This window comes from Mastigoproctus giganteus, chromosome 1 (genome assembly GCF_048544385.1).
Source record: "Mastigoproctus giganteus isolate SK-2022 chromosome 1, ASM4854438v1, whole genome shotgun sequence".
NCBI lineage: Eukaryota > Metazoa > Arthropoda > Arachnida > Uropygi > Thelyphonidae > Mastigoproctus > Mastigoproctus giganteus.
Genome location: NC_143575.1, coordinates 217,921,655 through 217,941,087, shown reverse-complemented (window position 1 = coordinate 217,941,087; position 19,433 = coordinate 217,921,655). Strand labels below are relative to the sequence as shown.

The window sequence follows — 19,433 nt, the reverse complement described above, 5'->3', positions numbered from 1 at the left end:
AAGATGTGTAACTCGCCTGGTGAGATCTGAAAAAGGACATCCATATGAGGAAAGATTTTGAATATGTGGGTTTACAGCTTGGAAACTAGGCACTTTAGAAGAGACTTGATTGAGATGTTTAAGCTCTGAGAGGCAAAAGTAAATTGAATGAGGATGAAATTCTCATGGTTATAAATGATTCTAGGACTAGGGGCCGTAAATTCAAGTTACAGAGGGGAGATGTTTAGATTGGATTGCTGGAAGTTTTATTTTTGCCAGTAAGTTATAAATTACTAGAATAAGTTACCTACATGGGTGTTAGATGCTGACAGTTTGGGGAAATTCAATGGTCAGCTGGATAGTTACCTATGGGAGGAGGTAAATGCATAGGTTGTCTATTTCCTTTTCTTTATTATTTATTTTATTTTTTTTATTATTATTATTTTACTATTTTTTTCTTTCTTTTTTTTTCTGGCTAGTGCAGCATAAGCCTCCAGCTTCCTTGCACCATATGGCCATTACTAATACTAAGTGTGTACATATGTGTGCACACATGCTGCGCAATTGGTAAATGAGTGAACAAAGCAAGTGTACATGTACACTACACTTGGGATTTTGCATGGAACATTTGATGCATTATTATATGAGAAGAATGAACCTTTCTTAGATCAAATGTTGAAGCCACTAAAGCATGCTACCGTTCCTATTACCCAGAAACTATTCAAGGTATTACAACTTGCCCACTTCATCTCCCCAAACACAGAAAAATTCACTCTATGTCAAAGATAAGGGAAATGATGTGAGCATTCTTTTTTGATTGACAGAGATCACTACTTACAACCTGGTTGCTCCATGGTGCTACAGTCAATTTTAATCACAGAAAAACAATGGCAGTCATAGCATGCCAAAAAAACAATGCAAAACCTCACACAGCCCTTGGAATCAAGGCTCACCGACAGCAGTAGAGGTAGAAAGTGCTGGAAAAAAAACATAGCCTATGGCTCTGATCTCTCATTCTGAAGGCATTCATTCCTGAAGGCATTCAAAAGCAGTAGTTTCACTAAAAACTCAAATTGTATCTTATCTGGAGACACTATTGGGACCAATGAGGGAATAAAACCTTTAAGCAAGCGTGTGTCTCTGAACTCATAGGCTTCCAAAAGTCTATGACTATTACATCTTTGGCCTTAACAAAGGAGATAAAGGTCATCAGTTTTACTTGGAGAATGAGATGAAGGAGATCACCACACATTGGGTGATCTCCTTCCGGTTCCGACACGCACGAGAACAGTGCACGTGCCATCAAATCATGTGACGTGCTGTGAACCTGCGGGTATTTAAAGTTGCACTGTAAAGTAAAAAAAGCGTACTGTTGAGAAAGAAGGCGGAGACTTCGAAAGCTTCAGTTATTTTATCACTTTTAACCTGGTATATTTTATTGTGTTTTATGATATTTTAATTGTTTGTTTTATATCCACTGTAAATAGTAATTTATTGTAAGCTTAATTATAAAGTTATAAAAATTTTAGCTTTCGTTTTATTTTGTCATTTCAGCATACGGTTGGTGAAAAATACTTAAAATTATATTACCACACATTGGTTTTGCCAGCAGGGCAAAATCAATAAATAATTAAATAGTTTAAAGATGCACCTTATTAAATTCACCAATTTTTTGACAAAATCAGATGATTTTAATTTTAATAAGGTGCATCTTTAAGCTATTTATTCCAAAATGTTTAATTTGAACAACACATATACTGGCTAGTCAAAACATTATGACCACCTACCTAACAGTGGGTATCCTCCTCTTGCTGCCAGTATTGCTACCACACAGCAAAGAATGGCTCTATAAGACTTCCAAATGTTTCAGGAGATATGCTGTAACATGTCGCCAGGATTGCACACTATAGCTATGCAATAGCCCATGGTGCTGAATCTGTCAATCCACGTAATCACGGAGATGCTCTATGGGATTACACATTATCCGGCTGGAACACACCTATGAGGGCATCTAATCCAGAGGCCCATATAGAGGATGGGTTTCCAATGAGTGTTGGTGTTTCCAAGACCATGATCCAATGAGTTCATTGGATCATGGTCTTGGAAACACCTATGCTATCCAGGAAGACACCTGCCATGAAGGGGCATACCTGATCAGCCACAATGATAGGTAGTAGGTAGTTTTTAGCATTCAGAGTACAGTCTAATGGTATGAGGGATCCAAGAGATTCCCAGGAAAACAACCCCCATACCAAAACATTGCTGCCACCTGCCTGTTTCTGTTGGGACAAGATGTCGAAGAAATTCCTCTCCATAGTTTGTCGCTGTAACCTCAATCTACCATATGGTGTCAGAAAACATGGTCCAATAACACTGTTTAGATGCAAATTTTAGGCTTTGTTAACAAAGGGTGGCTGTAAGCATGGGTAACTTGAGTGGGCATCTAATCCAGAGGCCCATACAGAGGATGGGTTTCCAATGAGTGTTGGTGTTTCCAAGACCATGATCCAATGAGTTCATTGGATCATGGTCTTGGAAACAACACCACTGGCTATCCCCTGGTTAAAGTCCACAGTCAGCCATCCCACCATTTTCTATCTATCACCATGCACAAGGCAGGCTACATTCAAAATGACCACTGATAAGCCATGGATGCCCACAATGGCCTGGTGATGACTGCTGCTCTGTTCACTATCTGCCCATTCTTGGAACAACTTAACTACAGCACTCCACGATTCACAGTTTCTGTGATGCATTAGCATTAGCATTAATAGAGGCATATGATGCAAGAAAGCAAGCTTATGCAGCATCAGCCAAAAAAAAAAAAAAAACCCTTCCACTTCACCCCTCTGTTCGTTCAAAATACCTGTCCACCTGAGCCTTAAATTTATTTAGGCTATCAACTTCCACAACAAGGGATGGAAGTCTGTCCCACCAACCAACTACCCGCTGACTAAAGGCAAATTTCCGCACATCTATCCTACATCTGTCTTTCCTCAATTTGAACTTATGCCCTCTCAGGTGATTATTCTGAGCGAGAGGAAGAATCCCATCAGCATTGAGCATGCTCAAACCATTCAAGGCTTTATACACCTCTATCAGATCACCTCACTGGTGCCTAATCTCCAGACACTGTAATTTGCAAAACTTAAGCCTTTCTTCGTAAGAGCAACCCTTCGTTCCATTCACTAACCTTGTGCCCTTCTCTGTACTCGCTCCAGCAGCTCTACATCCTTCTTGAAATGAGCCTCCAGACCTGTATACAGTACTCATGGTGCGGCCTGACCATTGCCTTATACAAGGGAATAATCACCTCCCTATCCCTGCTAGAAAAATTCCTGTATATCATTGATAAGACACCATGTACTCTTGCAGCCCGTCTGCACTGCTCAGAGAACTTCATATCTGCCTGCACAATTACCCCCAATTCCTTTTCATTCTCTACCACTGTCAGTGTAGTACCACAGAGTTGATACGTTGGGTTGCTGTTTCCCATATGTAGTACTTTACATTTGTCAATGTTAAACTTCATTTGCCACCTCTCAGCCCATCTGCTCAACCTTTCCAGATCCTGTTGCAGCAGCATAGCGTCAGTAGCATCCTTAACAACCCTGCCAACCTTTGTATCATCTGCAAACTTGGACATTAAGCTTGATATATCATCATCAATATTATTTATAAATACAGAAAACAACAATGGAACCAACACTGAACCCTGAGGGACTCCACTAATAACATTGGTCCACGATGAGCAGTGTCCATTAATTACCACTCTCTGTCTTCTGCCACTCAACCACCCCTTTATCCATAGCAGCAATTTGCCTCCAATGCCACACTGCTCCAATTTGTGCAGCAGTCTTCCATGTGCAACAGTATCAAAAGCCTTTCTAAGATCCAAATATATAATATCAAAGTTATTCCCTGCATCCAATTCTTTTGTGACTACATCATAGTATCCAATCAAATTGGTCAGGCAAGACCTTCCCTTAACAAAACCATGCTGTGTCTGAGCTATAACTGAATTCTTGTCATGGTGATCCTGCAGTGCTTCTTTAACCAGTGCTTCCATTAATTTTCCTGGAACAGAAGTTCTCACAGGTCTATAATTACTTGTGTCAGCCTTTGATCCTCCTTTGTGAATTGGGGTTACATTTGCACATCTCCAGTCTGTTGTTGTTTGTTGTTTGTTTGTTTGGTTTTTAGGAGCATTAGCAACTAAGGCCATATTGCTCCGAGAAATGCGGTGGTTATTCCCTGACCTTTCCGCATCTTCCGTATTTGGTGGTGACGGGCTCGAACCCCAGTCTAATCAAGAAGCGTGTGCTACGCACTGCTGCTCCTTCCCACCTGGCTACGGAGGCGCCCTCCAGTCTGTGGGTACCCCCGAGTCCAAGGAAGCTTTCATAATTATGGCTAATGGATTGCTTACTTCCTTTGCCGCCTCCTTTAATATAACTGGATAGATCCCATCCACCCCAGGTGCCTTTCTTGTATTTATCTTCAACAATTTCTCGTCCACTTTACTCTCAATTATTACAAGATCATCTAGCTCACTGCCAGTGTTTACTTCATCTATGGCATTACCCTTTCTGAATAACTCCTCATGTGTGAATGTAGATGCAAAATATTGATTTAGTTTGTTACCTAGCTACCTGAGCAGGATCATGAACAATTGAACCATCGATATCAAGTGGACCAATCTGATTCACCCCCTTCCTTCTAGAGTTTACATAAGTAAAGAACTCCTTGCTGTTTTTCTTTGCATCCCTTGCCAAAGATTTCTCGTAATCTGCCTTCGCCTGCCTAACCTCCTTTGTAACTTGGTTACAGATCAACTTATATCTATCATAGGCTTCTGTGTCACATGTTAATTTATATGTATCCCATGCATTTTTCTTCTCTGCCATATGTCTCATTAGTTCATCTGACATCCATTTAGGCCTGAACCTTGAACAATATTTCTTAGTTGGTATGTAAAGCCTAGTAGCTTCCAAGATAAGTTCTTTCAATGCTTCCCATTTTGAGTTTGCTGTTGGTAACATCATCAGTTGATCCCACTGTATAGAATTTAAATACTGTCTCAGACCATCGTAATTGCCTTTACGAAAGCAATAACCCTTCCCTTTAACCCTGATGGTAGTTACCTCCTTGAGTAAATCCCACTTCAGCACACTGTGATCACTGGCACCTAGTGGTTCCTGTATCTGCAGATTTTTAATGCATGAAAAATCACTACTGATAATCAAATCAAGAATATTGCTCCCTCTAGTTGCCTCCCGAACATGCTGATTTAGAAAACAATCATCCAATAAATCCACAAAAGCCTTGCTAGTGTGTGAGTGACCAACCCACAAATTCCAGTCAATATCTGGGAAAATAAAATCTACCATTATAACACTCTCTGATTTACTTGCCCACTCTATTTCCCTGTACAGTTTCTTATTATACTCATCAGAGTCATTAGGCCTATAGCACACTCCTACTCTCAATTTTGATCTCCCAATGTTTATGTCACACCAAACTGACTCGACACTGCACTGTCCAGCAATGTCGACTGGCTTCACTTCCTTGGATTTTATGTGTTTCTTAACTAATAGCCTAACCTCTCCTCCCTTCCTATCCTGTCTATCCTTTCTGTAGACGTTGTACTCCCCAAATTCCAGTTCTGCATTACTTATATCTGTGTGACACCACGTCTCTGATATCCCAACAATATCCACCATTGATGCTTTGAGCAATACCTCAAATTCATCAAATTTATTTACCAAACTCCTAGCATTGGTGTACACGCAAGTATACATGCACCTGTTCTTTTTCTTAGCTACCCTAACACAACCCATGTGTTTACTTGTACCCCAATGACTCCCAGCAGTCTCTGAAATATCCTGCATCTTATTTTCCAAGCTGCTGCTCATTCCAATAGAAGCAGTGCAAGAATTACTTTCACCTCTGCCAGTGGCTACTGTTAATCTATTAGTCCTTGTATCCCCCCAATCTAGCAGTTTTCTGACCCGCCTAACACTGTAGAACTGTATCCCATCCCTGTAGAAGCAGTCTCTCCTGTTAATAAGTACAGACCAGGCTGAAAAAATTCTACCCCTTGAGCATTGCACAATCTTTCCAGGGCCGAATTGATCGACAGGACATGATACTCCCTCCTATCATGTCTGGGCAGAATAGCAGACACTTTCAAATTCAACCCTAATTAACGGCTTTTTTTCAACAGTGACCTGTACTTGTTAAGTAATTCCACCGGTCTCCTACTCTTAATATCATTAGTGCCAACATTTACAACTATATCACTTTTTGTGCCCTTAAAAGATGATATCCGCTCTACAACGTCATCAACCTTTGCCCCTGGCAGACATACCCTGGTCCTGTTCCACCTATCCTTTTTACAAAGCATGTTTCCCGTTTCCCTGACAATAGAGTCACCAACAACTACTAATTCCTTTGGGACCAGCGCATTCTGCCTTGGGGGTTGCCACTGTGTTGCGTGATGCCCAAGTGCAAGCTCTGGCATTGGTGTGGGCAGCTGAGAGCTTGATGGGTCCCTCACTTTTAATCCTTCGAGGGCATCCACCCTGTCCTTTGAGCTCTCATATAGGCCCATAACAATGCTGAGTTGTCGCCTGATATCCTTACACTCCTTGCATCGCGCACGTACAAAGACATCCCCCATGGCAGTATCATGTCCCGTACCTGACTGCTCCACAAACATCAAGCAAATAGTGCATTTTAAAAGGCTGTGATTCAGAGGGCAACTGACCCCCCCCCCTCAGTTTTCCCCTGAGCCACAGCACTCCCATTAGCTTGAGCCTTTTGTTTTGCTGCTGTGGTCTGAGTCATGATTTCGATTTAATTTCAATAAAATTTCAATTTCAGTACAAAATTAAAACCCTAAACTTGTATTCCAACACAGTTATAACGCAATATTTATGTTTCAGTATCGAGTGTTATCTACGAAATCCCTTTATATAACTTCCGTATCAAGTTAAGTATTAATTATTTATTTTTGCTAATTATTTATGTTACGTAATCTAAGTCGTTAAATGTATATAGTTAAAAGTACAATTTAATACTGGCACTGTTCAACAGATACCCAACAATCACCCCTTTTTTCGAAGTCTGTCAGATCACATTCATTTGCCCATGTCAATCAAGTGCTTCGTATGAACCACATGCGACGAACCTGCAGCATCACATTTACCAATTCTCAACGCAACACATGTGCCATGACACGGAGGAATAGCCAATTGCTAAAACACGGGGTTCATCATAATATTTTGACTGGACAGTGTATATTCTGTATAAGCAAGAAACTTTCCAAGTCCTTTATTTTAAAGTTTATAGTGTATACTATATAAAATCTTAAAATTTTATACAGTATATATATTTTATACACATATTTTCAATATCTTAAGAAATAGGAATTACTGTTTCGCTGATGGTACTTTCAAGGTTCAGTAAATAAGACAACAAACCAACAAAAACAATTTAAAGTTCAACTATATAAAGTTTCACACCAACCTCTTTTAGCTTGTCATTCCTTTCTCTATGTTCGTTTATTGTTTCTTCAATATTTCTTTTCATCTGGTTGATAGACATCTACAAAAAATGCAACTAATAAATTGTGTACTGGCTTTGTTCCAAAAATAATAAACAATTTTACTTTTTTTTTTTTTTTTTTTTTATGTCAGCTCTGGACCAAAACACTCACACACTAGAAAAAAGGGTTTTATGATCAGAATAATCCAAAAAAGAAAAACTGAACAAACATAATAAAAATTATATTTAACATCCTTCTAAAATATGTAACAGGAGAGACTGCTACTAGAGGGATGGGATACATTTAATTGAAAAGGTGCAAGAATATTTGCTGATGCTATCAAGCCAGTGTTAGGTGGGTTAGAAAAACTGCTAGCTTTGGGGGGAGGCAAGATTCACAGACTAATAGATTAACATATAGCTGCAGGCAGAGGTGAAAGTGATTCTTGCACTGCTTCTAATGGACGAGCAACAACCTGGAAAGCAAGGAGCTGGGGATTTCAAGAATTGGTGGGAGTCATCGTGGAACAAGTAAATACATGGGCTGTGTTAGGGTAACTATGAGTAAGAACAGGTGAATGTATACTTCCATGTACACCAATGCCAGGAGTATAGTAAATAAATTTGATGAATTTGAAGTGCTGGTCGAGACATCAAAGGCGGATATTGTTGGGATATCAGAGACGTGATGTCACACAGAATGCAGAATTGGAATTTGGGGAGTACAATGTGTACAGAAAGGAGATACAGAATAGGAAGGGAGGAGGATTTATGCTGTTAGTTAAGAAACACATAAAATTGAAGGCAATACATCCAGTTGATATGGGCGGACAGTGCAATGTTGAGTCAGTCTGGTATGACATAAGTACTGGGAAAGCAAAAATGAGAGTAGGGGTGTACTATAGGCCTAATGACTCTGATGAGTACAATAAACAACTGTACAGAGAAATAGTGTGCCAGTAAATCAGAATGTCTTATAATGGGGGATTTTATCTTCCAGATATTGAATGGAACTTGTGGTTTGATCACTCGCACAACAGCGAGACTTTTGTGGGTTTATTGCATAATTCTTTTTTTACAGCAACATGTTTGAGAGGCAACCAGAGGGATTAATACTCTTGATCTGATTAACAGTAACGATTATTGATGCATTAATAATTTGCAGATAAAGAAACCACTAGGTGGCATTGATCACAGTGTGCTGATTAGATTTACTTAAAGATGTAACTACCATCAGGGGCAAAGGGAAGGGTTTTTGTTTTCATAAAGGTTACTACAGTGGTCTCAGACAGTTTTTAAATTCTATACAGTGAGACCAACTGATGATGTTTCCAATAGCAAATTCAAAATGGGAAGCATTCAAGGAATTAATCATAAAAGCTACTAGTCTTTACTTACCAATCAAGAAATACTGTTCAAGGCTTAGATCTAAATGCATGTCAGATGAACTAATGAGACTCATGACAGCGAAGAAAAGTGCTTGTTTGTTATTTGGTTTTTAGGAGCATTAGCAACTAAGGCCACATTGCTCCGGGATATGCGATGGTCATTCCCTGACCTTTCCGCATCCTCTGTATTTGGTGGTTACAGGCTCGAATCCCGGTCTAATCAAGAAGCGTGTGCTGCGCACTGCTGCTTCTTCCCACCTGGCTACAGAGGCACCGAAGAAAAGTGCATGGGATACATATAAATTATCAGGTGACACAGAAGCCTATGGTGGCTGTAAGCTAGTCTGTAACAACTCACAAAGGAGGTTGGGCAAGCAAAGGTAGATTACAGAGAGTGGTAATCAATGGACACTGCTCATCGTGGACTAATGTTATTAGTGGAGTCCCTCAGGGCTCAGTGCTGGGTCCATTATTGTTTTCTGTATTTATAAATGATATTGATGATGGTATATCAAGCTTAATGTCCAAGTTTGCAGACGATACAAAGGTTGGCAGGGTTGTCAAGGACACTACTGACACTATGCTGCTGCAACAGGATCTGGAAAGGTTGAGCAGATGGGCTGAGAGGTGGCAAATGAAGTTTAACATTGACAAATGTAAAGTACTACACATGGGAAACAGCAACCCCAGAGCAATGTATCAACTCTGTGGTACTACACTGACAGTGGTAGAGAATGAAAGGGACTTGGGGGTGGTTGTGCAGGCAGATATGAAGTTCTCTGAGCAGTGCAGATGGGCTGCAAGAGTAGCTCATGGAGTATTGTCAATGATATACAGGAATTTTTCCAGCAGGGATAAGGAGGTGATTATTCCCTTGTATAAGGCAATGGTCAGGCCACACCTAGAGTACTGTATACAGGTCTGGAGGCCTCATTTCAAGAAGGATGTAGAGCTGCTGGAACGAGTACAGAGAAGGGCAACAAGATTAGTGAATGGAACAAAGGGGTGCTCTTACGAAGAAAGGCCTAAGTTTTGCAAATTACAGTGTCTGGAGACTAGGCACCGGCGAGGTGATATGATAGAGGTGTATAAAGCCTTGAATGGTTTGAGCATGCTCAATGCTGATGGGATTCTTCCTCTAGCTCAGAATAATCACCTGAGAGGGCATAAATTCAAATTGAGGAAAGACAGATATAGGATAGACGTGCGGAAATTTGCCTTTAGCCAGCGGGTGGTTGGTTGGTGGAACAGACTTCCATCCCTTGTAGTGGAGGTTGATAGCCTAAATAAGTTTAAGGCTCAGCTGGACAGGTATTTTGAACGAACAGAGGGGTGAAGTGGGTTTTTTTTTTTTTTTTGGCTGATGCTGCATAAGCTTGCTTTCTTGCATCAAATGCCTCTACTAATGCTAATGCTAATTACAAGAAATCTTTGGAAAATGATGCAAAGATTTCTTTAATGCAAACTCTAGAAAGAAGGGGATAAATCAGATTGGTCCACTTGATATCAATGGTTCTACTCTTGATGATCACTCAGGTAGCTGACAAACTGAATGAGTATTTTGCATCTACAATTCTTTGTGTGTGAATGTGTGAAGTGAGAGCCAGAAAGTTATTGAACTAACAGGTAACTAAATGATTTTTAATAACTGAGAGGAAAGTTGAAGATAAATTGTTGAAGATAAACATAAGAAATCATCTGGGGGTGGATGGAATCTATCCAATTACATTAAAGGAGGCACCGAAGGAAGTAAGCAAACCCTTAGCCATAATTATGAGAGCATTCTTGGATTCAGAGGAGGTCTCCAGGGACTGGAGATGTGTTAATGTATCCCCAATTCAGAAATCATCTGGGGTGGATGGAATCTATCCAATTACATTAAAGGAGGCACCGAAGGAAGTAAGCAAACCCTTAGCCATAATTATGAGAGCATTCTTGGATTCAGAGGAGGTCTCCAGGGACTGGAGATGTGTTAATGTATCCCCAATTCACAAAGGGGGGGGGATCACAGTGTGATATGAGCAATTAAAGACCTATTAGTTTAACTTCTGTTCAAGGGAAAATAATGGAGTCACTGATAAACGAAGTAATGCAGTATCATCCAGACAAGACCATAATTATACTTCAGACACAGCATGGGTTTGTTAAGGGGAAATGTTGTTTGACCAATTTGATTGGATACTATGATGTGGTCACAAAGGAAGTGGATGCAAAAAATAATTTTGATATCACATACTTGGATTTCAGGAAAGCTTTTGATACTGTTGCACATGGAAGGCTACTGTACAAATTGGAGCAGTATGGCATTAAGGGCAAGTTGCTGCAATGGATAAAGGGATAGTTGAGTGGGAGACGACAGAGAGAGGTAATCAATGGACACTGCTCTTCATGGACTAATGGAGTCGCCCAGGGTTTGGAGATGGCCCATTGTAGTTTTCTATATTTATTAATGATACTGATAAATGCAAAGTACTGAATGTGGGTAGCAGTAACCCAAGTATCATACCAACTGTGTGGTATTACACTCATCATAATTGAAAATGAAAAAAGATCTGGGTTAATTGTGCAGTCAGATGTGAAGTTCTTTGAGCACTGCAGACAGGCTGCAGGACAGCTTATTTGATTTTGTCAATGATATACATGAATTTTGCTAGCAGGAATAAGGAGCTGATTATCCCATTGTATATGGCAGCAGTCAGGCCACATCTTAAGTACTGCATACAGGCTGGAGGATTCATTTTAGGAAGGATGTGGAGCTGCTGGAATGAGTATAGAAGGGCAACAAGTCTGGTGAGTGGAACAAAGGGGTGCTCTTACCAAGAAAAGCTTCAGGTCCACAAATTCCTCATCTGGAGACTAGGTGTCTGCGAAGTGATCTCACTGAGGTGATTAAGGCTTTGAATGGATTGAGCAAGCTCAATGCTGATGGGAATATTCCTCTTCCTCAGACCACTCACATGAGATGGCACAAATTCAAAATGAAGAAGGATGGTTGCAGAATAGATGTGCAGAAGTTTGCCTTTAGCCAGCAGGGTTGATGCTGGAACAAACTTCCATCTGTTATTGTGGAAGTTTATAGCTTATATATTAATTCAAGGTAGAATTAGACAAACTACTGGAGGAAATGATTATGATTGGGTGAAATGGGAGGCATCTTTTTTTTTTCTTTTTTTTTTGTTTGTTTATTTGTTTTTGGCTGATCATGTATAAACCTGCTTATCTTGCATCATTTGCCTCTGCTAATGCTAACTGACCCTTAGGCTTCCCTCTAGGCAAAATGTTGAGAGAGCAGACCTCACACAAACTTGGAATGAATGGTTCAATAAAAAAGGCTAGACAACTCCTAACACTAAGATTATAGATATCTTAGAAATTTAAGATTCCAAATTTCCCAAGCCAAGTCATATTCTTTTTCCCCATCAAAGAAAATCGACACCAGGTGCTTGCATTTGAGGAAAGTATATCATATAGATTTTTCTACTCTTATTAAATGGTTGAGTGTTGACCCTTTCCTCAGAAGCAGCGACTTTGTACTTCGGCAAAGAGGTCATTTGCCCCTAAATGCTACATGAGATGGGTAATTGACCATCCTTTCCAGGACCTTGCAGAAGCAGCTTGTCAGAGCAATTGGGTAGTAATTGTCCGGCAATTTTGTATCCTTTCCTGGCTTGAGAAAGGCAAGCATGATTGCCTTATGTTGGGTGTCCAGAAACTGGTCTTCAAGATAGATTCTGTTGAACAGACAGAGCAGCTGATCCATAGATTCAGATGAAAGATGTTTGATCATCTCATAATGGATGTCATCTGGCCCAATAGCCCAAATCTCCAACTCACATGAGATAGAGGTAGTGCCAATTTCAATTCCCATTCCATGAAAGGCTGATTGTATGCCTCCCAGTTATTCGAAGATAACTTCAAATGCTGCTTTTTCAGCTTTTCATCTGAGGGCCAGGAACTTGGGGGGACACTTTAGCAAATGTCTTCCCTAGATTGTTGGCAATTGCAGTCGGGTCTGCAGTTGCACAGCCATTATAATCTAGGATCAATGTAGTGGGCAACGTGTAGCCGCCCTTCATTTTCTCCCAGATGAGTTTAGCACCATCTGGTTGATGGAAGATGTGAAACAGATCCAAGATTCCTTTTCGCTCTGACATCTAACGTAATGCTTTTGCTCAGGCAAATTTGAAGGCTATTAGATTATCTGTGGTAGAATAATGAAGAAATTTACCCCATGCTTTGTTTTGGATCTTTCTTGCTGCTGTGCATTCTGCAATCCACCATGACTTTGGAAATGGTGGAAATCAAGTCGATGTCTTCAGAATCACAGTTGTTGCTGCTTGGACAATACCTTCTGGGACATATCTCACTATGTTGTTAATTGGCTGCTTGCTGACTGTGTTGGTATTAAAGGGTTGCTAAATGTCTGAAAGCATTCCAGTCAGCATGATCAGTCTTCTACCATGGAATCCCTGATGAGTAGCACAGTCTTTTCCTAAGAGTGGTTATCACGGGGAAGTGATTGCTTCCAAAAGGTTGTCTTCAACCTCCTATGAACACACAGGGAGGAGAGAAGGGGAGCATATAGAGAGAGATCAATTGCAGTAAATGTATGGGAAAACATGTGGAAGAAAATTTTATACCCCACATTTAGAAAGGCCAGGTTGTTGTTTTCAAGCATACACTCGACAGACCTATCCCTTCCATTGATGTCCAGTACTACCCCACAGCATATTATGTCTGTTGAAATCCCCAAGTAACAGAAAAGAGGATGGTAACTGCTTAATGAGATTGTCAAGGTGTGCCTGGGGGATGTCATTCCCAGGTGGCAAATAGATAGAGCAAACAGTTAAGATAAATCCTACTGTTAGGTGAACTGCTACCACTAAGTTAGTGGTAAGTGGCATGGCTTGGAAAAGGGTATGGTTATCCACACGAATGGCAACTCCTCCATGGGTAGGTCCATCCCCAGCTCTATCCTTGTGAATGATTGAGCAGTTTTGCAAACAAGGGTCCTCATTTGCCTTTAGCTATGTCTCCTGTCAGCAAAAAGCATGTTGGCTCATGCTTATGCAGAAGAGCCTTGATGTCATCACTATTCCAACAGAATCCACAGAAGTTCCAGTGTAAGAATTTGAATGTGATCATTATTTAGGTTTGTTGGGTCCATATGATGGCTTTCGAAGGGCTGAGGGCTTTGTTTTCTCAGTCCTGGATTTATTTTTCTTTGGAAAGAAAGAATGCTGACCTGAGTCCACATATTCCTGTGAAATTCACATGACCTATGCAGCAGCAGTTTGCCTAACAGTAGCAAATGAAAAAAATAGCTTTCAATGCAGACACAAGTCAGCAACCTTCCTTTTCAAAGATAGATAAATCCAGGACTGAGAACACAAAGCCCTCAGCCCTTCAAAAGCTGTCAGATGGACCTGGCAAACCTAAAAGCTTTCTTTCCAAAGCTGATGTGGACAGGTGATGTGGAAAGTTTTTTTGTGGCTGAGGCTTTATAAGCTTGCTTTCTTGTATTGCCTGCCACTACTAATACTACTATTAACACCTCCCCCCACTTTCTCCTTACTCTCTAGTTTTCCATAGTTGATCACAGCCAGGAGTCGTCCTCTTTGTTTCTTTTAGTTTTCTCTGCTCTTTGTATTTTTCTGCCATTCTGCTATATTTCATCCTCTCCCATCAGCAATCCCTTGGGTGTATGGTCTCCTTATAATCTTCGGATCTCAAACTCTAGAATTTGGCAGTCACTATTCCAGTCAAAGTAAGATTTTCTGCTAACAGATATTTGCTTTTTAATTAGTTTTAATTTTCACCACTCACATTTGTTATATCTAAATTTTTTTTTAAAATTTAAGTATGACAAATTTTTACATTTTTTTAGTTTATTTTTACTTTACTTTTATTTTTGTCACATTTTTGTTAGTTTCTTAGTTTTTATGACAAATCTCATTACTTTGATTCTTGTACAGAAGTCCTTTACAGGATACTCAGAAAACTGTGGCTGTCACCCTCTGTCTATTTCCACTGAGTGTTCCATTAATATCTTACCTCAGTCTTCAGTTTATGTTTTATAACATTTTGTTTGCAGTTTTGTTTTATCATTTAAAGAACTGACTTTTAATTTACAATTTATGATGTCCCTTATCTATGCAAATTAGAATTTTCTTTCTAACTATGTTATTCACCCTCTCCCATAGACCTGATGTCACTGCTCAGTTGAGAGTAGCGAAGCATCTTTCTTTTAATCGCTAATATCATTTTCATATAAATAATTATTCTTATGAACAAGATATTTTGATGTAGCATACTAGACAGTACTAATAACCAGAGAGGGGAAAGTCACTAAGAAATTTTCATAAATGCTAGCCATACTGAGTTTTTAAAATTGGGATCTCTTGCATGACAAAGCATGTAAAAATCTCATAGGTAAAGTAACTGCAGAGAGGTTAGTACTGGACACTAACACATTTTGAAGACTTTTTCAAATACCATTTTGTTTAAGAGAGAAGAATACCGAAAGGAATAAAAACTGTCTTACCATAACTTTTCCTAAATATACATTTCACTAAAATAATAAATAAAGAAAATTTCTGTTTATACTCCATGACAACCACATGGTCAAAGAAGTTCGCAAGACAGAGAGAGAATGCAACAAATAGCACAGTATTTAGTAGTCACGCAGGCTTGAACTATGGTCACTCAAATACAAGGTCTGTTCAGAAAGTATCCAGATCATGTTCATTGTTCAAGTTAAGACTGCACAATGACAAAGCATAACATGTTTAGGTATGTCTCACCCTTAAAACCTCCACATAGTAAGCTATTCATTCACTCATAGCAGTCTGTTATCAACAACTAATAACGAAGATATGTTACTACATCTCGTCACATTTCAAAATGTCACTAAACAATGTGCGTGTGTGTGCATGCACCTGCATGTGTTAAATTTTGATTTAAATTTGTAAATCCCACAAACAAAATATTTGATCTTAAACTAGCATATGGGGACTCTGAAATGGGCCATACACAAGTTTTCAACTGACACCATCATTTTAAATGGGGGTAGGGAGTCTGCCAAAACTGATCTGTAATCTGGAAAGCCCTCAATTTCAACAAATGATGAAATTGTGTCTGAAGTGTGAACTTTGGAATGAAATGGCTGAAGATTGATTATTCATGAAATCACCGAAGAAAACAGACAAAAAAAGTGAAACTCCAAAGACTGGTTGCTTCACCACCCGATTTGCTCCTCTTGTACTTTACTTATACAATTTTTTTTTTTTTTTTGGACAAACAGAATTGCACAAGTCCAGCAAACCCTATATTCACCACATATAGCTCCATGTGACTTTTTGTTTTTGTTTCCAAGACTGCGCACACATGAAAAAACTGAAAAGATGTTGGTATAATGATATACAAACAATAAAGGGTAATATGATTGCTTGGCTTTCCAAAAGTACTTCCAAGAATGGGAAAATCACTGGGCTAATAAGTGTTCACCAATGAAAAGATCTAGTCAACAACTCATTTGAAAATTTCATAATACTTACAGCATGTTAGCACAATACAGATTTCAAGGAATTTTCTACACAAACAGTAATTGTCAATCAAGAACAATATCAGGAAATTTATATGATTTACTAAAGATCTGGAAGCATTTTCCATGCTAGAAACCTGCAGCTGTCCAATAATAAGTTCCAAAGATAATGCAACAAATCATACAGCTAATGCAACAATAACGGTGCTTTCTCAAAGTCACTTCCAAAATCTGTGTAGATAATTTCAAGAGGCATCCTTTGAAATTATCAGACTTTTGGAAACCCTGATTTCTCATACCCATCCTATTCTGAAGATTTAATGGCATCTGATTTTTTTTTTTTATCTTCAGGGACATTCTCAAAGAAATTTTTACAGAGCTCTAATACCTACCACCCTTCTTCAATTAAAGGAAAATATCATACATGTAATTAATCACATTCCAAAGCAAATACTAATAATGTCATTCAAAACATAGGTATATAATTAGAGCTCTGTTTAGAATGAAATGGAGGTTGCTTGGAATATGAACCAACAGATAAACACTGAATAAAATGCATACTTTTCATACAGTAAGTGAAATATAAATAAATAAACATTCAGTATATTTTATTATCTACACTCCTTATACAGTGGATTCCGGTTATTTGGGCCACCGGTTAATCGGGGCAGCCGTTTATTTGGGGCAAATCTTAAAAAACAGAACCCAATCGAGAAAATAGCCAGGGTTTACTTCGCTTAATTGGGCCAGCATGCCCTTTAATCAGGGCAGGAGACCGCAGCACTGGAAATTACCCTACAATTGTCTCCAACGGTACCACGTGGTTTGGTCGAAATTCTGGAAGTCACAACCATAAAACATTAAAAACAATTAGCAGTCACCTGTTTATTGGGCTTTTCTGTTAGTGAAATCTATCATAAATGGGCAGTAAACTCGATCTTACTGAATTCGCGATAATACCGACAGCTGGAATTCTGTGGGTTATTATGGTGAAATGAGTTTACTCTTCCATGAAATCTTCAATCATATAAAAAAATTAATTTTCAGATCTTCTCTTCATTCCTATTTTTAAAACTTTGTAACTCGTTACTCCGTTCTCACTTGCGCATATCATGTTACTTGCAATTTGTGTGTGCCGTGTTCTTTGTTATTGACTGCTTATCTTTTTACTGTTTTAAATTTTAACCCCCACCCACAAATGTCAGTGAACAGAAATGTCAACTAGTTCATATGTACATATTACAGTACATATTAATTATTCCGATTATCACATATATTCTTCCAATTTTCACGTATCATTTAATTTTTTAATTGGTAAGGTAATAAAAGGTAAATTTGTGCTTAATATATCTTTACTTTTATAGCCTGTGGATAATATTCCTCATATTTTCTCTAATTAGAATCGCTGTTTAATAGAATGAAAATTCAATTCACAAATGTGATCACAATGACCGGCACTTACTACACATTGTATAGTGAACGGTACTTTACTATGGTGAGTTCGTCGTAACGTGATTTGATTGTACAGTGAACTAATTGTAAAGGGAGGGGTACATTGTATTTTTAACTATTTATGTGGAACTTCGGATAATTGGGGCAGCCACTTAATCGGGCCAAAATGCACTAGTCCCAATGTGTCCCAAATAACCGAAATGGACTGTATATACACCAACAATATTTTAGGGCAGAAAGCCTCAAACTATGACACTGGTTAGTGCATTTGCATCATGACTACATAGCTGAATTTTTAGACAAACCAAACATTGGTATCATCATTGTAACATCTGATATTGTGAAATCCTTCACGAGTTGCTTTCTTTATACTTCACATAAGTAACGCTTTCCCCATTAGAGAACACTACTGTTACTTATTTTCAGTTGAGTATCGCCACTCGGACAGCCTGTTTCAAAGCTATTTAGTTTATCAGAATGGGTAGGTGCTGGGTCATCACCCCCACAGGTATAAGGGGATGATGACCCAGTTGTCAATAACGATGCCAATGTACAAACTTCAGTTTGTCTAAAAAAAATTCAACTATTTAGTAATGATGCAAATGCACTAGCCAATGTTATAGTTTGAATTTTACATAGTTTGAGGCTTTCTGTCCTAAAATATTAAATATTAGTTTAAGAAATACACCTACTGACATCTCTCATATTGTGTAAATAAGTCACAACCGAGTTCTCAACCCTTATATACCTGTTCACTAATGAGAAGCCAAATAGCTTCTAAACAGTGCTGCCTGAGTGGTAGCTGTCAACTGGAAATAAGCAATAGTAATCTTCTCTAATGGGAGAATGAATTACTTATTTGAAGTATAAGGAGGGTAACTTGTGAAGTATTTCACAATATTAGATTTACGGTAATGATACCAATGTACATACTTCAGTTTGTCTAAAAAAATTCAATTAACTAAAATTCAAATAATGATGCAAATGGACTAACCAATGTCGTATTATGCTCCTTATATATTTAATAATATCCTGTTTTCATATCATATTAAGATCAATGAACAATTACAACGTACATTAAAAGACTGGATTTTTTCTTTGTGTAATTCAATGTCCTCTACAATAAACTCATCTCTGTTTCTCATTTCCTGATAGAGCTTAGATCTTTCCTCTGTGTTTTCTAGGTAATTTCTCAGAGCATCTTGCAACTGACGCCACACTGCTTCCAAACGAGCTTCCTGTCTCATGTACAGTCCCTGTTTTTCCATTAAAGTCTGCATTAAAAGAATAAAGGATTTATAGCATATATCAAACACATCTATTAAAATATTACGTTTCGATCTGAAAACAAAAGTGATGTGAAAATGCAAAAATTTATAGATACAAATGATAATAACATTACTGAAATACTGAGGTGGAAGAAAACATTCTAACATGTATAAAATGAACTGATCATTTTATATTAATGTATAAAGATGTATCCTAAATTTACATAAAAAAAAAAAAAAAAAAATCTTTGTGAA

At 38.6% G+C, this 19,433-nt stretch overlaps 1 protein-coding gene across 1 annotated transcript in view; it reads right to left on the bottom strand.

Moving 5' to 3' along the window:
* The window catches only part of LOC150091527 (dynein regulatory complex subunit 2-like), a 149,629-nt gene that overhangs the window by 68,684 nt on the left and 61,512 nt on the right, over positions 1-19,433 (bottom strand). The window contains exons 5-6 of the mRNA XM_090384347.1: positions 18,987-19,184; positions 7,510-7,587 (exon numbers count right to left, since the gene is read on the bottom strand). Of these exons, the coding sequence (XP_090240473.1) occupies positions 7,510-7,587; positions 18,987-19,184 (276 nt within the window). The remainder of the gene's footprint in view (positions 1-7,509; positions 7,588-18,986; positions 19,185-19,433) is intronic.